At 41.6% G+C, this 17,175-nt stretch overlaps 1 protein-coding gene across 1 annotated transcript in view; it reads right to left on the bottom strand.

The window, feature by feature from the left end:
* Positions 1-6,276: 6,276 nt before the first annotated feature.
* Positions 6,277-17,175, bottom strand: part of gipc2 (GIPC PDZ domain containing family, member 2) — a 138,189-nt gene continuing 127,290 nt past the window's right edge. The window contains exons 5-6 of the mRNA XM_069939324.1: positions 11,270-11,351; positions 6,277-8,480 (exon numbers count right to left, since the gene is read on the bottom strand). Coding sequence (XP_069795425.1) covers positions 8,329-8,480; positions 11,270-11,351 — 234 coding nt within the window. The 3' untranslated portion in view covers positions 6,277-8,328. The remainder of the gene's footprint in view (positions 8,481-11,269; positions 11,352-17,175) is intronic.

Raw genomic sequence — 17,175 nt, 5'->3', positions numbered from 1 at the left:
GTCTGGAGTAGGAGGCCCGTTTTGATCCTCATCGCACTGCCACTGTTGATCCTCAACATTCACTGGAGCGCTTTCATCCCTAACGTTGAAGTACTCGAGATGGCAGAGGTCGACAGCATCGAGTCCACGCTGCTGAAGATCCAGCTGCGCTGGGTGGGTCACGTCTCCAGAATGGAGGACCATCGCCTTCCCAAGATCGTGTTATATGGCGAGCTCTCCACTGGCCACCGTGACAGAGGTGCACCAAAGAAAAGGTACAAGGACTGCCTAAAGAAATCTCTTGGTGCCTGCCACATTGACCACCGCCAGTGGGCTGATCTCGCCTCAAACCGTGCATCTTGGCGCCTCACAGTTTGGCGGGCAGCAACCTCCTTTGAAGAAGACCGCAGAGCCCACCTCACTGACAAAAGGCAAAGGAGGAAAAACCCAACACCCAACCCCAACCAACCATTTTTCCCCTGCAGCCACTGCAACCGTGTCTGCCTGTCCCGCATCGGACTTGTCAGCCACAAACGAGCCTGCAGCTGACGTGGACATTTACCCCCTCCATAAATCTTCGTCCACGAAGCCAAGCCAAAGAAAGAAATAAGATCGCTTCCCCAGTACAGTATACAAGTGTGATGACATGATTTACATAACACTATCATAACCTTCTGCCTCCCAAATGCTCTAGAGTTTATCTACTGCCGGCTCCAAAGCCTCAACATAGCTCATCAGGACCATCAGCTGGATGCACTTCTTGCATTTGTAGTCATCAGGGAAACTCCTGACTTCCACATCCTACAAGAGGAGCATTCCCCTGCCATGGGCTCCATCCCCACACTCTGCCTATTTATGATGGTAGTGTGGCCCCTGGGGGAGGCGAAAACCAAAGAAAAAACCTGTGCCCAATTTCAGGGAAAAAAAAACTTTGGAAAATTTCTCCCCATCTCCCCAGTGGCAATCGAGCAAAGCTCCAGGGGATCACTGAAAACAATGACACTACCAGCATACTATTTCTAATATTTGATGTTCTATTTTACAATTTAGAACAAAAAAAGGAAAAATTGATCCCTTCTCCCTTCAGTAAAAATACATAATTGGCATTTCAGGCTTGAACCCTTCGTCAGGGTATGGAACAATATTGCCAGATGTGTGAGCAAAAGAGCAAAAGGGTGTGGTCACAAAGGCTGGAGATGATACGTGGAGGAGGGAGGGAGGGGAACAGCAGCAATCAAGGGGAGGAGGGATGGCTAGGTGAAGGGAGGGAGGGAAGGGAAAGAGGTCAGCAGAAATTGGAAATGTCAGTTAATGCCATCTGGTGGAGGGTGCCCAGATGGAAAAGTGTTATCCCTCCTGCTGGTGGTCTTGATGGAATAGTACACAAGTCCATGGACAGACGTGAGTGTGCGAGTGTGACACAGAACTGAAATGTTTGGCTACTGGGAGGTCTCTGTCACTGCTACGGGTGGAGTGAAGGTGCTCAGCCAAGCTATCTCTCAATCTGCGCCCAGTCTCTCCAATGTAGAGAAGGCCACAAAGGGAGCACCATATGCAGTAAATCAGTCCTGCGGATACACAGGTGAAGTGTTGCTTCATTTGAAAGGCCTGTTTGGGGCCCCAGACTATGACAAGGGGGGAGGTGTGGGCACAAGTGTTGCACCTCCTGCAAGGGGGGGAGGGAAAGAAAGAGATTGGTGGGGAAGGGTGAGTGCATAAGGGAGTCACAGAGGGAGTGGCCCCTATGGAAGGTGGGGTGTGGAAAGATGTACCTGATAGTGGAATCCCATTGTAAGTGCCAGAAATTCCAGAGGATGCGGAGGCTGGTGGGGTGGTAGGTGAGGATAAGGGGGACTCTATGTTTGTTGCCTTTGGAGGCAGAGGGGGCCAGGGCAGATGAGAGGGAAATAGAAGAGATGCGGGTGAGGGCCAAGTTCATAGTGGTGGAGGGTAAGCCACAATTGTGAAAGGCAGACATTTCAGAAGATCTGGACTGGAAGCCCTCATCTTGGTAACAGATGCGGCTGAGATGGTGAAATTGAGAGAAAGGGATAGAATCCTTGCAGGGGACAGGGTATGAGAAAATGTAGTCAAGGTAATTGTGGGAATTAGTGGGCTTGTAATAAATGTCATCTCCATCCCAAGATGGAGACAGAGAGATCCAGGAAAGGGAGAGTGTTGTCAGAGATGGACCAGGTGAGTTTGAGATCGGGGTGGAAGATGGCCGTGAAGTGGATGAAGTTGACAATCGCAAAGGCAGATGATAGATGGAGAAGGGAGGGAGGGGACAGCAGCGATCGAGGGGAGGAGGTACATCAGTTATGTATTTTATCTTTGCTACATAAAGGACACTATTTGACCTGCTGAGTTTCTCCAGCATTGTGTGTTTTTACTTCAACCACAGTGCCTACAGATTTTTGTGGTTTACTACTTAATGGATGCATGCCTGATCCAATTTAATTCAGATTTACTGAATTAAGTAAGTCAGCAAAAATCTTAATAAATTTTCCACGTAAATTTCCCTCACTTCAGTTGTCCAAGTTGCCAGTCAACCATGCACCTTTCAATTCTGGACAATTAATAGAAGAGTAGAAAGTGCAGAAGACTTAATCCTTTCAGAATGGACTGCAAGTCATTCGTTTGTCCATATTTACAACTTGATTTTATCCTTTTATTTAAGCTGAGAAAAACATTCCCAATAACCAGTGCAAAACACAAACATGCTGGAGAAACTCAGCAGAATATGCAGCATCCATAGGAAGGGTAACCTACGTTTCAGGCCTGGGCTTTGGTCCCTATGGATATTGCTCAAACTGCCGTGTTTCTCCAGTACGTGTATTGTACTTGACCCTAGCATCTGCAGATTTTCTTGCTCAACACCAATTACCTGAGCTTTAAGTTTTGGCTTTAACTGTGTCAGCAATCTGGACATGTGAGAGAGTAGAAAAATTTTGGGATGATCTCAATCAGATATTAAATAAAATAACAGAAAACAATATACCAAAGAATCCAGAGATCTTTCTCCTAAGTAACATAAAAAACAAAGAATTTGGAATTGATTTGGAGGATGCACAAAAAAGATTTGTTAAGATAGCTCTAGCCGTAGCAAAAAAATGTATTATTTCAACCTGGAAATTGGAAGATAATGTGAAAATACAACAATGGTATATAGAAATGAATAAATGTATTCCATTAGAAAAAATAACATATAGTTTAAGAAATAATATTGAAATATTCGAACAAGTATGGGAGCCTTACATTAAATACAATAGCGAAAACCTACTGGGGACAAACATTACCTAAGTTGATGGAAGGAGAAGGAAAGAAAAGAATGGACTCTGTAGAATTTCTGGTGTATTTTTGTTGAATGACAACATTGTCTGACTGAATTAATGCAACCTAGATTGTATACCTAAAATGGATGAGAGGGGAGGGGTGGGGGGGATGGCTTGGGAGGAGGGGGGGGGGGGGGGGGAGAAAAAGTCACTGTAAATGTGTGAAAAAGAAAAAGTGTATATCATGGCTATTGTGATTTATGGTGTGAAAAATAAAAAAATTTTAAAAAAAAATAAAAAAATAAACCACCGTTCTCCCTCCTGTTAAAAAAAAAATTAAAAAAAAAAACTGTGTCAGCTATGTCGCTTTTGTCAACCGTGTATTTTATTTGAAGAATTGCGCTTTTAAAATACAGATATGGCACATCGATTTGCTGGAAAATCATTTTCATTTCTTCAGGCAAACAAATCAGGGACATAACTTGGGTACATGCAACAATGCATGTGGTTGGAAGAGGCAGAACCCATTTTGAGTGAAAGCAGGAGTGCCAATGGATGCTTTTGAATGTAAAGATATGTTCTCATCCAAGTCAGCCAATTTTTTTGGTAGTTTCCCATTATCTGGCACCTACGGAGATCCCAGATACCAGAATTTTCCAGTTGATCTACCACCCCCGTACGTTTTCAACAGTGGGAGAAAACGGGAGCCCCTGGAGAAAACCCATGCAGACACGGGTAGAAGCTACAAACTCCTTACAGACAGTGTGGGATTCAAATCCCAGTGTCGCCGGTTCTGTAAAAGCATTGCATAAACTGTTCTGCCCTGAGACCGACTCACTCTTCTAATGCTTAACTAATGCACCTACATGAAGAATGCATCATTTAAAAGACAAGACAGTGCAAAATGTAATCGGAAAAACATTCAGTATTGTCGTCTTTAATTATGTCAAGTTCACTTTAATCAGGTAATTCCAGTAACTTACAAAATTGAAATTCAAACCCGTCGCTGGCGCTGTAACAGTACTGCACTAACCATGCCGCCGTCATAATTAACCCCCACTTATTTTATTCAAATAACTGCTGCGGGTGGGGCACGACCAGAGCGCTCTGCTCAGCTGGCTGAATGCTTGCTCCCATCTTTACTAAGGCAACCCAACTCATCTCTACGCAAGAGTCCTGGTCAGACCCTCGGCGCACATTTCTCATGCTGACAACCCAGCTCCCCTCCATGCAAGTGTCCCAATCAGGCCCTCAGCAAATCTTCCTCTCACTGACAACCTGACTCACCTCTACGCAAATCTCCCGATCAGACCCTCGGCACATCTTCCTCATGCCGACAACCCGAATGACCTCTACGCAAATGTCCTGGTCAGACCCTTGGTGCACATGTCTCAGTTGCAAATCTCCTGCTCAGATCCTCAGCACATCTTCCTCACGCGGACAACCCTGCTCACCTCCACACAAGTGTGACGGTGAAAAGTGCGAGAGAATTGAGGAGCAAACCTGTATGTGTCCAACAAAATCTCATCACTACCCCCACCGTGTCTAACCACCCAGTCTTATTTATTTGATTTTTTTTAAAATTTACTTACATTCAGCACTTTAACAGGCCCTTTCAGTCCACGAGCCTGTGCCACCCAGTTCCACCCAATTGATCTCCAACCCCCAGTACATTTTAAAGGGAGAACGCATTGACAGCCCAGGATTTGAACCCCAGTCATGATCGCTGGTGCGGTAACACTATATTAACCATGCCACCCTCAATTTTTGTTGTTGGTTGTTTGAGCCTCTGGTTGATTGAATTTTGGATAATGAGGATTTGGGGGAAAATAACAACCAAAGAAACATCCCTACACCTAACCAAAATAAAACAAAGCGTTCAAGTCATATCTACATTTCAGCCAACATCTATCAGTCAATCACTGAATCAATTATTTGATCATTCAGCTCACTTGTGGAATTTTGACATGTGAAAATTCTCCAACCACCCGCCAAGTTAAGTGGATGGTCATTAATATTGAAGACAATTTTTTTTAAAATTAGATTCTGTTCTTAGTGAATAAATGCCTAGTCATTTTTACTAGTTTGTATCATGCCTACCTTATACCATGAGGAACCCTTTTTTGGGGCAAGACTATGTGCTTATGTCATCACTGAAAACCCAGGGAACAAACTGATCCAATTTGGCATTAAAATAACATTGGCCAACTCACCATATTTACCATACAGTGGTAGTTACATTACACATGGAATAGAATTTTTTTGCTTTCTTGCACAAATTAACCTAGGAATACTTGAACCAAAACAGAAGGAACATTCATTATGCTGAATGCAATGATGAATTACGTATAATGTGCTGAACAGTTATTGCACACAAGAACTATTTCTGGAGCAGATTGTCAAATTAATGCTGTTGACACAAAACGTGTTGTGCAATACTGTTGGAATACTGAAATTAATATTAAATAATGCCAGAAATGGTTATATCATTGTAAAATTCTGAACAGATAATCACTATACCATGCTAAGAGCTGAGAATTTGAGCTGATACAACAGCATCTGTTGTAGATGATGTGTACATTTAACAAAACCAAGGGATTCAGACCGAGTTAACAACTAAAGGGCTGGAGTGCATCAAGATGATTCAATCCCAGGCAGGATGTAAATGACCTCAGTTGCCAAATGGAAATAAGATGCGATCTAATACTAATTACAGATAAAGAAATTCAGTATTGTGTAATGCACTGCAGTAATTGGTTGTGGATTTTATGCTAAAATGTGACACTTAAATGACTTGTGACTTGCAGATCACAGGAGTTACCAAAAAGATTGATTCACATTGGTACACAAGATCAACTCCTCCATCACTGAATTTACCTTTGAGAAAGGAAATTGGATTCTTATAAAAGACGTTTGCTTGGACGCTTGACCAAAGATGTTGCCTGAAGTATTGGTGAAAAATATTCAACATACATCAGAGTTAAATCTTTCATACAGAACATTGAAAATAATTAACACAGAGTTTGTCAAAAAATTTAATAGAAAACAATCTTTACAGAAGGCATTTTAACATGTAGTGTAAATCATTTTTTGTTTTCAGTAGTTCAGTACAGATGCTTTTAGGTTAGGCAAAGTAGTCATTATTTTGTGGCATGTTGAAGCCAAGGTACGACTGTGCATTTCCACTGTGCATACAAAACAAATCAACAAGTTATTTTTCCTGGGATGAATTATTTTCCTTTACTGAAAGTGCAGAAGAAAGTTTGTTGTGTTTGGAAAGCAAACTGGTCCCATAGAGTTGGAAGCATCCAAATTTTAAATCGCGAGTCTCCTCCAACCTCTAAGTTGATCATTATTTTCATTTCTTAATTTGTTTAGTCCAAATTTGGTGGAGTAGAGCTGGCTGGTGATGTCTCATTAAAGGATAAACTGGTGGCATCAATAATGGATGATACATGTACATAAGAATCATTACTATTAATGGTTTGATATAACTCCATTATGTGACACAGGTCCATGCCTATCATATAGCTCTCCAGCCCACAGTGAAGTGGGCCACTCTGGAACATATACTTGGATTATACAGATGTAGGACATGGGGCACACCTGTGGGGCTCAGTAATATAGGGTAGGGCACTCAAATAAACCATAGACCCAAGACTCAATCATATGGCATGAACCCATGGAGACCAAATCTGGATGCTGTGAAAACTGTTTGAGGTAAGTGATTTGTTTTAAGCAAATATAGAGTTAAAACAATATAAAATGGATTAATAACTAATGACTCACTGAAAAATATAGCAAAGTCAACAAAAATCTATTTGGCTATGGAACAAAACTAAAATAAATAAAGATGTTGAAGATTATAGACATCCAATGCATGATGCAATCTCATGAATTATATCCACTACATACCACCCTAAAAAATGAAATTAACCTGTTCCCAGCAGATGGTGGAAAAAATTCAACTCAAAGATTATATATAAAAATTATTTTAATGAAAAGTCTTGACCAATCACCAAGCCTCTCTGCATCATCTAGTGTTTAAGGAACTGTTGTTGAATTAGTGAGTAGTGGGGGCAGGTGTCGCGACAAGGCTATCAGCATAAATCGTGATCAAAAAATTCACCACAATTAAACTCCAATCTACATTCAGCTAAGTCAAGAGACAGTGTATTCACAGGCTAAATACAGAAGGTACAAGATTTATTATTAAAATAGAAATCTTCTTATCAAATGGCTGTTCAATTGATCTCTCTGGTACCAAAGATTCCAAAAAAATTAGAAAGCAACTTGGTCATTAAAAACACACAGTGCAACATTATTAGGCACTCCATGGTAAATAAATTCAAGGCTTCAAATATTATAAAACCAGACTTTTTGGTTTGTAATTCCTTTGATCCAAAATACAAGTTTAAAAATTATACAAAAACCTCCATTAGGTTGAAGGAGTGTACAAATATTCTTAGAAAATCTTTGGTGCAATACCATTTATAATTAGCACATAATATTGTTGTCCGCCTTACCTAGAATCCATATACCAGTGGTAATCTTTTTGCTATCACAAAAATTAAACGGGGTGTTGTAAATTTTAAATACCCGCTCTATTCACAGTTCTACTTACAACAGGCAATGTTTATCATCAATTAGATACCAAGTTAAACCTTTCTCAATCCCCTTGAACTTTACCTAGTGATAAATAGTCATTTAAGTTACGTGCTGTCCCTTTCGTAGATCCTTACAGTGAGAAAGGAGAGCACATTTAAGTCTCGCCCACCTTAATGTCTAGGGAAAAACAGCAGTGATAAATACGTCAATAATTTATCAAGACCTGAAAAAAGTGAGTGATTAATAAAGGCAAGTTTTACGATGTGACAGCCCTGGCAAGAATGAAATTAATGCTGTGTTTTATTGGCTATTCTTTTGATGGCTATTCTTTCTTTCGTTCCTGAAAAGTGACAGGGTAAATTGAACACATCAATCACAAATATGTTCACTCCACCCAGTCTATTTGAATTTAATGAAAAATGGAACTTCAAAACATTGCATATTAATTCCTATTAAAATGTTGGCACTAAAGTCGTCCCTTCTTTGCATCACCTATTGCTCCCCAAATATCAAAAACAAACTCATCTGGAAATGCAAAGTCGCCCAGGGCTTCATCAAGTGCCACTGCAAATTCATCAGGATTTTTCTTGTCTTTTCCAACTTCAACCATGGTGGCAGCTGAGAAGAAAAGGGGAAAATGGATTTTAATCAAAAGCATGCATTTTAACACAGTAAAAGGTCCTGCTCAGCAGAGTGTTCAGGACTTACGATTGGTGCAACTGAAAGTCCCAGCAGTAAAGAAAAAGGAACCAAATTGACTATCCTAAACAAGTAACATTTGACAGAGAAGTATCAGAAAATCAACTGCTCAATCAGCAGTATCTCCAATCAACACATCAGGAACAGATGGAGATCTCTCTGTTTAACTCGTTCATTACAGTCGAGCTGCTATCTCAATACCAAAGATTGGTTTCCTTCAGGTACTCTGGTTTCCTCCCATATCCTAAAGACATGCATTATAACAGGTTAATTTCAGTAAATTTCCCCCACTGTTTAGCTGAATGATAGAATCTTGGAGAAGGGGGAAATGAGAATGTGGGGGGGGGGGATTTTATAAAAATAGATTAATGAGTGGTTTATGTTCAGCATGGACTCAATGGGCTGAAAGGTTGATTTCAGTGCTGGATGTCTCCATGTCCTACAGATCCTCTCCATAGCCATGCAGCATTTAAAGCAACCACTAGTTCCTGAAATCTGCTCCAAGCATTAATCACTTAAAGTCCCGTAACTCAGACCACTCAGTGTATCCTTTCCTGATTGAGAAACAGTAGTCACCTGATCTCTACCTGCATCAGCTAATATTTCTGCAATTTTAAATACTAGTCTTGTTAGTGCTTTAACAGTATTAAAAGGGCTCCAAAGGCTCTTTTATCAACCAGAAAGGCGGTATGAAAAGCATTTCCCATGTTTTAATTGCGTGCAGTATGATAATTTAGAATTGCATTTGTGGCGCCCATCCCTGCAGCCCAAACAATAAGGGTTGCTAACTCCTGGAGAACAGTAGGATGATGCAACAACAGTAGGTTGGTGCAACAACCCTCCAAGGAGAAGCCTGGGAGAGGACCTGACAGGATAGGAAACCAGAGCAGCAGACCAGGCACTTGTGTAGGGCTCAGCAACCAAGGCCTTGTACCGGGTCGCAGGCTCCTTATGACAGATTTATGGGAATCAGATACCACGTCCAAGATCCTCAAGGCCAGAAGATACAGGAGCAGATGCAGGCTATTCAGCCCATCGAGTCCACAACATCATTCCATCATGAGCTGATCCTCTTTCCCACTCAGCCCTTCTCCCCTGCCTTCTTCCCATAATTTTTAATACACTGACTACTGATTCCAAAATTCTCTGCCTTAAGTACACCGAATGACTTGACCTCCACAGCCACCATGGTAGCTAATTCCAGAGATTCACCACTCTCTGTCTAAAGAAATTCCTTTGCATTTGTTTTAAGTGGACACCCTTCAATCCTCTTCTCCTATCAGTGAGGTTGCCAATGGTGAGCAGGCATCCAGAAGGGCCTCAAGTGCAGACAGCTTCCTAACACAAGGAGTCGAAGAGGGTGACAGAATCTTCAGTCACTCAGTCTCTGAAGAGACTCTTACTTCTCTTGTCTTAGAATGTAAGAAATAGGCACAGGAGCAGCCCATTGTGTCTGCTCTACCATTCAATGTGATCATGCCTGATCCGATGATAGGCTCATCTCCATTTACCTGTCTTTTCCCCATATCCCATAATTCCCTTACTATGTAGAAATTATCATACCTTGTCTTAAATATATTTATTGAGGTCGCCTCCACTGCTGCGAATTCCACAAATTTACCACTCTTTGTGAAAAGCAGTTCCTCCTCATCTCTGTCCTAAATCTTGAGGCTGTGTCCCCAAGTTCTGGTCTCCTCTACCAATGGAAACAACTTGGCTATCTCAATCTATACCTTTCATAATTTTGTACATTTCTATAAGATCCCCTCTCATCCTTCTAAGTTCCAGGAAGTACAGACCCAGACGACTCAATCTCTCATTGGCCAATCTCTTCATCCCTGGAATCAACCTGGTGAATTTCTCTGCACTGCCTCCAAAACCAGTACATCCTTCCTCAAGTAAGGAGACAAGAACTGCACATAGTACTTAGATGCAGCCTCACCAGTGCCTTGTATAGTTGCAGGATACCCTAGCTCCTTGCTCCCAAATTCAATTCCTCTAGCAATAAAGGCCAACATTCTATTTGCCTTCTCCACCTGCAAACGAACTTTTTGTGATTCATGCACAAGCACTCCCAAATCCTCCCTCGTGGCAGCACGTTGCAATTACTTGACATTTATAATATTCTGATCTTCCTTTCTTCCTTCCAAAGTAGATAACATCACATTTGCCAACATTGTACTCCATCTGCCAAATCCAGATAGTGACAATGGACAAGTGGCACCTTTGTGCGCCTTTACAGGGTAATCAAAGGAAAACTAATTTTGCATGCATTACAAAGGAATGCTGAAACCCTGGCAATGAGATTATGAAAATATTTGCTAAGCGGCTGATGAGAAGTCACATGGTTGGATTTCTATGCAGCATATTGCAGTCATCATTCACAAAGTAGCCTCCTCTAGACAAGATGTAATTTTTTCTGGAATCTTTCCATTCTTTTTCCATCTGGCCCCTTAAATCATCTTTTACTTTAATCTGTGGTCTTATTCCTATGCTGACCCCTGTGCTTTGTCTCCTACACGATTCCAATACAGCTCAACCATGGACAATTCAGTTTCTGACTGAGGATAACACAGTCATCTGGATTTAATGAGTTCATACATTTCAGATAATCGGCAGCTTTGGAAGTTTGAAATAAAAGTGTCGTTTTTATTTCCATAGTTTAATTATCACCCATTTTTCACATATAAAAATACCAACAAACTCACCTAGTTCTGTGTCCCTTATGCCCATGTAACTTTCTAACAGGTCATCAACTTTACCGATTGCTTTCTCTTCGAATTCACTCGGCTGTTGATTAAAAAAAGATCATTCAGAAATGAAAATGAACACATTTAGCACAGAAAAATAGATCTACCCAATGTTAGTACCCTCAGACACAAACTAGCAGCTCCCAGAAATACACAATATCTCCATATTTTACAGCCAATTAATTCTTTGAAGGAGATTCAATGGAGTGGAGGAAGCACAAATTTTAATTGAACAAGTCAATATCCCAGAAACAGCAGTAAAATTTTGACAATAATCTGAGTGGCGAAGATAAATATTTGGAAGACCAAGAAATCAATTATAGGGAACTATAAAAGAAGAGGAATTAACATCTGGGGCAGATTTGCCATGATCACATTGAAGGGTGAGGCAAATTTGAGGGGCCAAGTGATATTTTCTTATTGGGATGAGAACAGTGTAGAACAAGCTGCCAGCTGAAGTGCTGAGTGCAGGCTCAATTTTGACATTTAAGAACAATATGGATAGGTACATGGATGATCCAGGTGCAAATCAGTGGGACTAGATGGAATAACATTTTGGCACAGACTTGATGGGTTGAAGGCTATGTTTCGGTGCTGTAGTGTTCTGAAGGAGCTCAGATGTTGGAGGAGGAATAAAACAATCAACCTGACTGGCGCTGAGTGTTGTACTTTACTCAAGGGATTGCTACAGAACATAGCACTGGGAGATTGTTCAGCCCTTAGCTATTCCATCATAGTCTGCATAAAGCATTTTCTCAGCATCCTTCAACTCATCAACGTAGGTCATTTTTTTTCTTCAAGCATTTACCCAGTTTCTCATACACTATCTCAGATTGAACATCACCCAAATTTTAAGATTACAAAACTCAACAGGTTGGAACGTCACGAAGAAGAAGATTGCACTGCTGAGATCAGTAATCGCAAAGGGACTGGTATATTCCAAGCCGCTGCTGATAGCAGAGGATTTCTCGCATAATGAAGAAAAATCCCCAAACGCATGTCCAACAGTTCAGAAACATTCTTTAATTTTAATATTTAATTTTATTTTACACAAACTTACAGTACAATAAACAAAGCCATCCATGTACATATTCATACCTAAAATCTGAATTTGTCCCCATACCCCCAGCAGATACATTCCAAAAACTTATCTCAATCACAATCCCCCTATCAAAACCTGTAATTTAAAAGAAATAACAGTAAGAATGCCATTCAAACAAAAATTTAGGAGGCAGGTGTGGACGTGTCAATGTCTGCAGAAGATTTCATGAACAGAAACACAGAGGCTACACTGCAAGATGCAAACCACCCTTCAAAGACGTATGGTCTGCTTTGGGTCTTGGGCAGTTCCTTTATTCCTAAACACTTTGCTCTTGCCATCACTCTGATACAGGTTAATCTTGGTCTCATCTGTTCACAAGACCTTTTGTAGAATTGTGCTAGCTCTTTCAAATACTTCTTGGCAAACTGTAATCTGGCCATCCTGTTTCTGTGGCTAACTAGTGGTTTACATCTTGCAGTGTAGCCTCTGTATTTCTGTTCATGAAGTCTTCTGCAGACACTAGTCATAGACATACCCATGCTTGCCTCCTGAGGAGTGTTTCTGATCTGTCGGGGATTTTTCTTCATTATGGTGAGAATTCTTCTGTCATCGACAGTGGAGGTCTTCCTTGGAATACAAGCCTCTTTACGATTCCTGGGCTTACCAGTAATGATGTTCCAAACTGTTGATATTGGTAATCCTAATGTTTGAGTGATGTATCTTACTGTTTTATTCTTGTTTTTCAGCTTCATAATGGCTTCTTTGACTTTCATTGCCACATCTCTGGTCCTCGTGTAGAAAAATGGCAACATCAGACTCCAATGGTGATCAAAAGCTTAGAAGCAAGCCTACCTCTCTTATACCTGCACCAATGAAGCAATTAAACATACCTGAGTACTCACAAACACCTGTAAAGCCAAATATCCCAAGCAACATGGTGGCCTGAAATGAGGGGACGATGTATAAAAAGCGCTGTATTTCAACATGGCCAAACCAAAATATATACAAATATCCTTTTATAAAATCTGGAAGGTGCACTTTAATTACATGTGAATTATTTGATTACAAATTTTAAAATGTGGAGCATAGGGGCAAATATAAAACTGTGTCCCAAACATCATGGAGGGCGCTGCATTTAATTTATTCAGCAATTTCAAATATCCAATTTTTATTTTGAGAACTTTCATTGTCATTTATTCACTGTCTCCTGCAGACAACCATCTTTCCCCATTATGCCTTTCATAATGCACCATGACCTCAATTGTCATTTAATTTGCCATCCTTGACACTGACCATCAAGGTCTCCATCGCCCTCCTCCTTTCTCTCCATCTTACCATTTACTTTAACTTTTGCAGTTCTTTTGAAAGCTCATCAGTGCAAAACATTAAATATTTCTCTTCACACATTTACTACCTAATCTGTCTTGTCTACTTTTATTCCTTCCATACATTCCCCCTCATGTATGCATCAGCATTTTCTGAAATACGTCAACACTATTCATTTCAACTATTCCACACAGCAGCAGGTTACACATTTTTAGCACTTATGAATCCCCCTCCCTCAGGTCCTCACTTGATTGGTTTATGGTCATTTCATAGTTAAACAGAAAACAGGGGAGTGTGGCAGGCGCAACACCATTGCAGGGTTGTGGTGATCCAGTTCAAAACTAGTGTTGATCATTAGGAGTTTCTACATTCTCCCCATAAGCTGTGTGGGTGGGTTGGTTTTCTCCCACCCTTCAAAGACGTATGAGGTTAGTAGGTTAATTGGTCACATTGGTGTATTTGGGCAACACAGGCTGGTAGGCTGGAAGAGCCTGGTACCGTGCTGCATCTCCAAATTAAATTAAAAATTAAAACAGTACACCATAGGAAGAGGCCCTTTGATCCATGATATCTGCACAAAGACGATGCTACTTGCACAAGATCTAAATCCCTCTACTTCCAGTAGATTCAAATGTTTAATCAAGAGAGCAAAAATAAATTACGAAAGTCTTTCTTTGGCTTGGCTTCGCGGACGAAGATTTATGGAGGGGTAATGTCCACGACAGCTGGAGGCTCGTTTGTGGCTGACAAGTCCGATGCGGGACAGGCAGACAAGGTTGCAGCGGAAAATTGGTTGGTTGGGGTTGGGTGTTGGGTTTTTCCTCCTTTGTCTTTTGTCAGTGAGCTGGGCTCTGCGGTCTTCTTCAAAGGAGGTTGTTGCCCGCCGAATTGTGAGGCGCCAAGATGCACGGTTTGAGGCGATATCAGCCCACTGGCACCAAGAGATTTCTTTAGGCAGTCCTTGTACCTCTTCTTTGGTGCACCTCTGACACGATGGCCAGTGGAGAGCTCGCCATATAACACGATCTTGGGAAGGCGATGGTCCTCCATTCTGGAGACGTGACCTACCCAGCGCAGTTTGATCTTCAACAGCGTGGATTCGATGCTGTCGGCCTATGCCATCTCGAGTACTTCGATGTTAGGGATGAAGTCGAATATAAAAACCGACTGCAAAAGCTTTTATAAATATGTCAAGAGGAAAAGGTTGGTGAAATCCAGAGTAGGTCCTTTGCAGTCGGAATCAGGGGAATATATAATGGGGAATAAGGAAATGGCAGACCAATTAAATTCTTACTTTAGTTCTGTTTTTACAAGAGAGGATACAAATAACATCCCAAGGATGTTGGGAAACAGAGACTAATGCAAGGGAGGAACTGAAAGAAATCAGTATCTCTAAGGACATGATCTTGGGGAAATTGATGGGATTGAAGGCAGATAAATCCCAAGGGCCTAAATCTACATCCTAGGGTACTCAAGGAAGTGGCCATTCAGATAGCAGATGCTTTAAGAATTATTTTCCAGAACTCGATAGACTCAGGATCAGTACCCACGGATTGGAGGGTAGCTAATGTTACCCCACTATTTAAAAAGGGGGGTAGAGAAAAAGCAGGGAATTATAGGCCGGTGAGCCTTACATCAGTAGTGGGCAAAATGATGGAATCCATTATTAAGGATGTAATAGCAGAGCATATGACTAGCAGAGAAGGGATCGGACGGAGTCAACATGGATTTACAAAAGGTAAATCGTGCTTGACAAATCTATTGGAATTCTTTGAGATGGTGACAGGTAAAATAGATGGGGGAGAGCCAGTGGATGTGGTGTACCTGGACTTCCAAAAGGCCTTCGATAAGGTCCCGCATAAACAACTGGCTTCCAAAATCAAGGCTCGTGGGATTGGGGGCAAAGTATTGATGTGGATTGAGAACTGGCTGTCAGGTAGAAGACAGAGAGTTGGGATAAATGGCTCGTTTTCTGAGTGGCAGGCGGTGACCAGTGGGGTGCCACAGGGATCTGTACTGGGACCCCAGCTGTTCACAATTTACATTAATGATCTGGATGAGGGGATTGGATGTAATATCTCCAAATTTGCAGATGACACTAAGCTTGGAGGGGTTGTGTGCACGGAAGAGGGGGTCAGGAAGCTCCAGTGTGATTTGGATCAATTGAGGGACTGGGCAGATACATGGCAAATGCACTACAATGTGGATAAATGTGAGGTTATCCACTTTGGTAATACAAACCGGAGGGCAGATTACTATTTGAATGGCAATAGATTAAGAGATGGGGAAGTGCAGAGAGACCGAGGGGTACTTGTACATCAGTCTCTGAAGGCGAGCATGCAGGTACAGCAGGCGGTTAAAAAGGCAAATGGTATGTTGGCCTTCATATCAAGAGGGTTTGAGTATAGGAACAAGGATACCTTACTGCAGCTGTACAGGGCCTTGGTGAGACCACACCTGGAGTATTGTGTGGAGTTTTGGTCACCTTATCTAAGGAAGGATGTTCTTGCAATGGAAGGAGTACAGAGGCGATTCACCAAGCTGATTCCTGGAATGGCAGGAATGACTTATGAGGAAAGATTGCGCAAATTGGGATTGTACTCGCTGGAGTTTAGAAGATTGAGAGGGGATCTCATAGAGACATATAAAATTCTGGCAGGACTGGACAGAATGGATGCAGATGAGATGTTTCCAAGGATGGGAAAATCCAGAACCCGGGGCCATGGTTTGAGGATAATAGGCAAACAATTTAGGACCGAGATGAGGAGGAATTTCTTTACCCAGAGGGTGGTGAATCTGTGGAATTCATTGCCACAGAGGGCAGTAGAGGCAGGTTCATTAAATCTATTTAAGAGGGAATTAGATCTATTTCTTCAGTATAAGGGTATTAAAGGTTACGGAGAGAAGGCGGGGACGGGGTACTGAATTTTAAGATCAGCCATGATCTCGTTGAATGGCGGAGCAGGCTCGAAGGGTCGAATGACCTACTCCTGCTCCTATCTTCTATGTTTCTATGTTTACCCAGAATCCTCTTAAATACTACTGTCATATCTACTTTCTCCAGTACCTCTGGCAGCCTATCCCAGAGACCGAGGACTTGACCCACATATCTCTTTAAAACTTCTCTCAACAGTAAACCCCCTGATATCCAGCACCTATGGGGATTGGTAGATGCCAGATATTTCCTGGTTGCTTGAGACTTATTCTTACAATCCCAACTGATACACCTGCATTATGAATAAACAGTTTAAAAGACAAAATACCATGCTGTACTTATACCGAACAAACTTCACTTGCATAAATCTTCTTTGGCTTGGCTTCGCGGACGAAGATTTACGGAGGGGGTAAAAAGTCCACGTCAGCTGCAGGCTCGTTTGTGGCTGACCAGTCCGATGCGGGACAGGCAGACACGATTGCAGCGGTTGCAAGGGAAAATTGGTTGGTTGGGGTTGGGTGTTGGGTTTTTCCTCCTTTGCCTTTTGTCAGTGAGGTGGGC

The sequence above is a fragment of the Narcine bancroftii genome, chromosome 5, assembly GCF_036971445.1.
Source record: "Narcine bancroftii isolate sNarBan1 chromosome 5, sNarBan1.hap1, whole genome shotgun sequence".
In the NCBI taxonomy this organism is placed as follows: domain Eukaryota; kingdom Metazoa; phylum Chordata; class Chondrichthyes; order Torpediniformes; family Narcinidae; genus Narcine; species Narcine bancroftii.
This window is presented reverse-complemented; position numbering and strand designations above follow the sequence as displayed.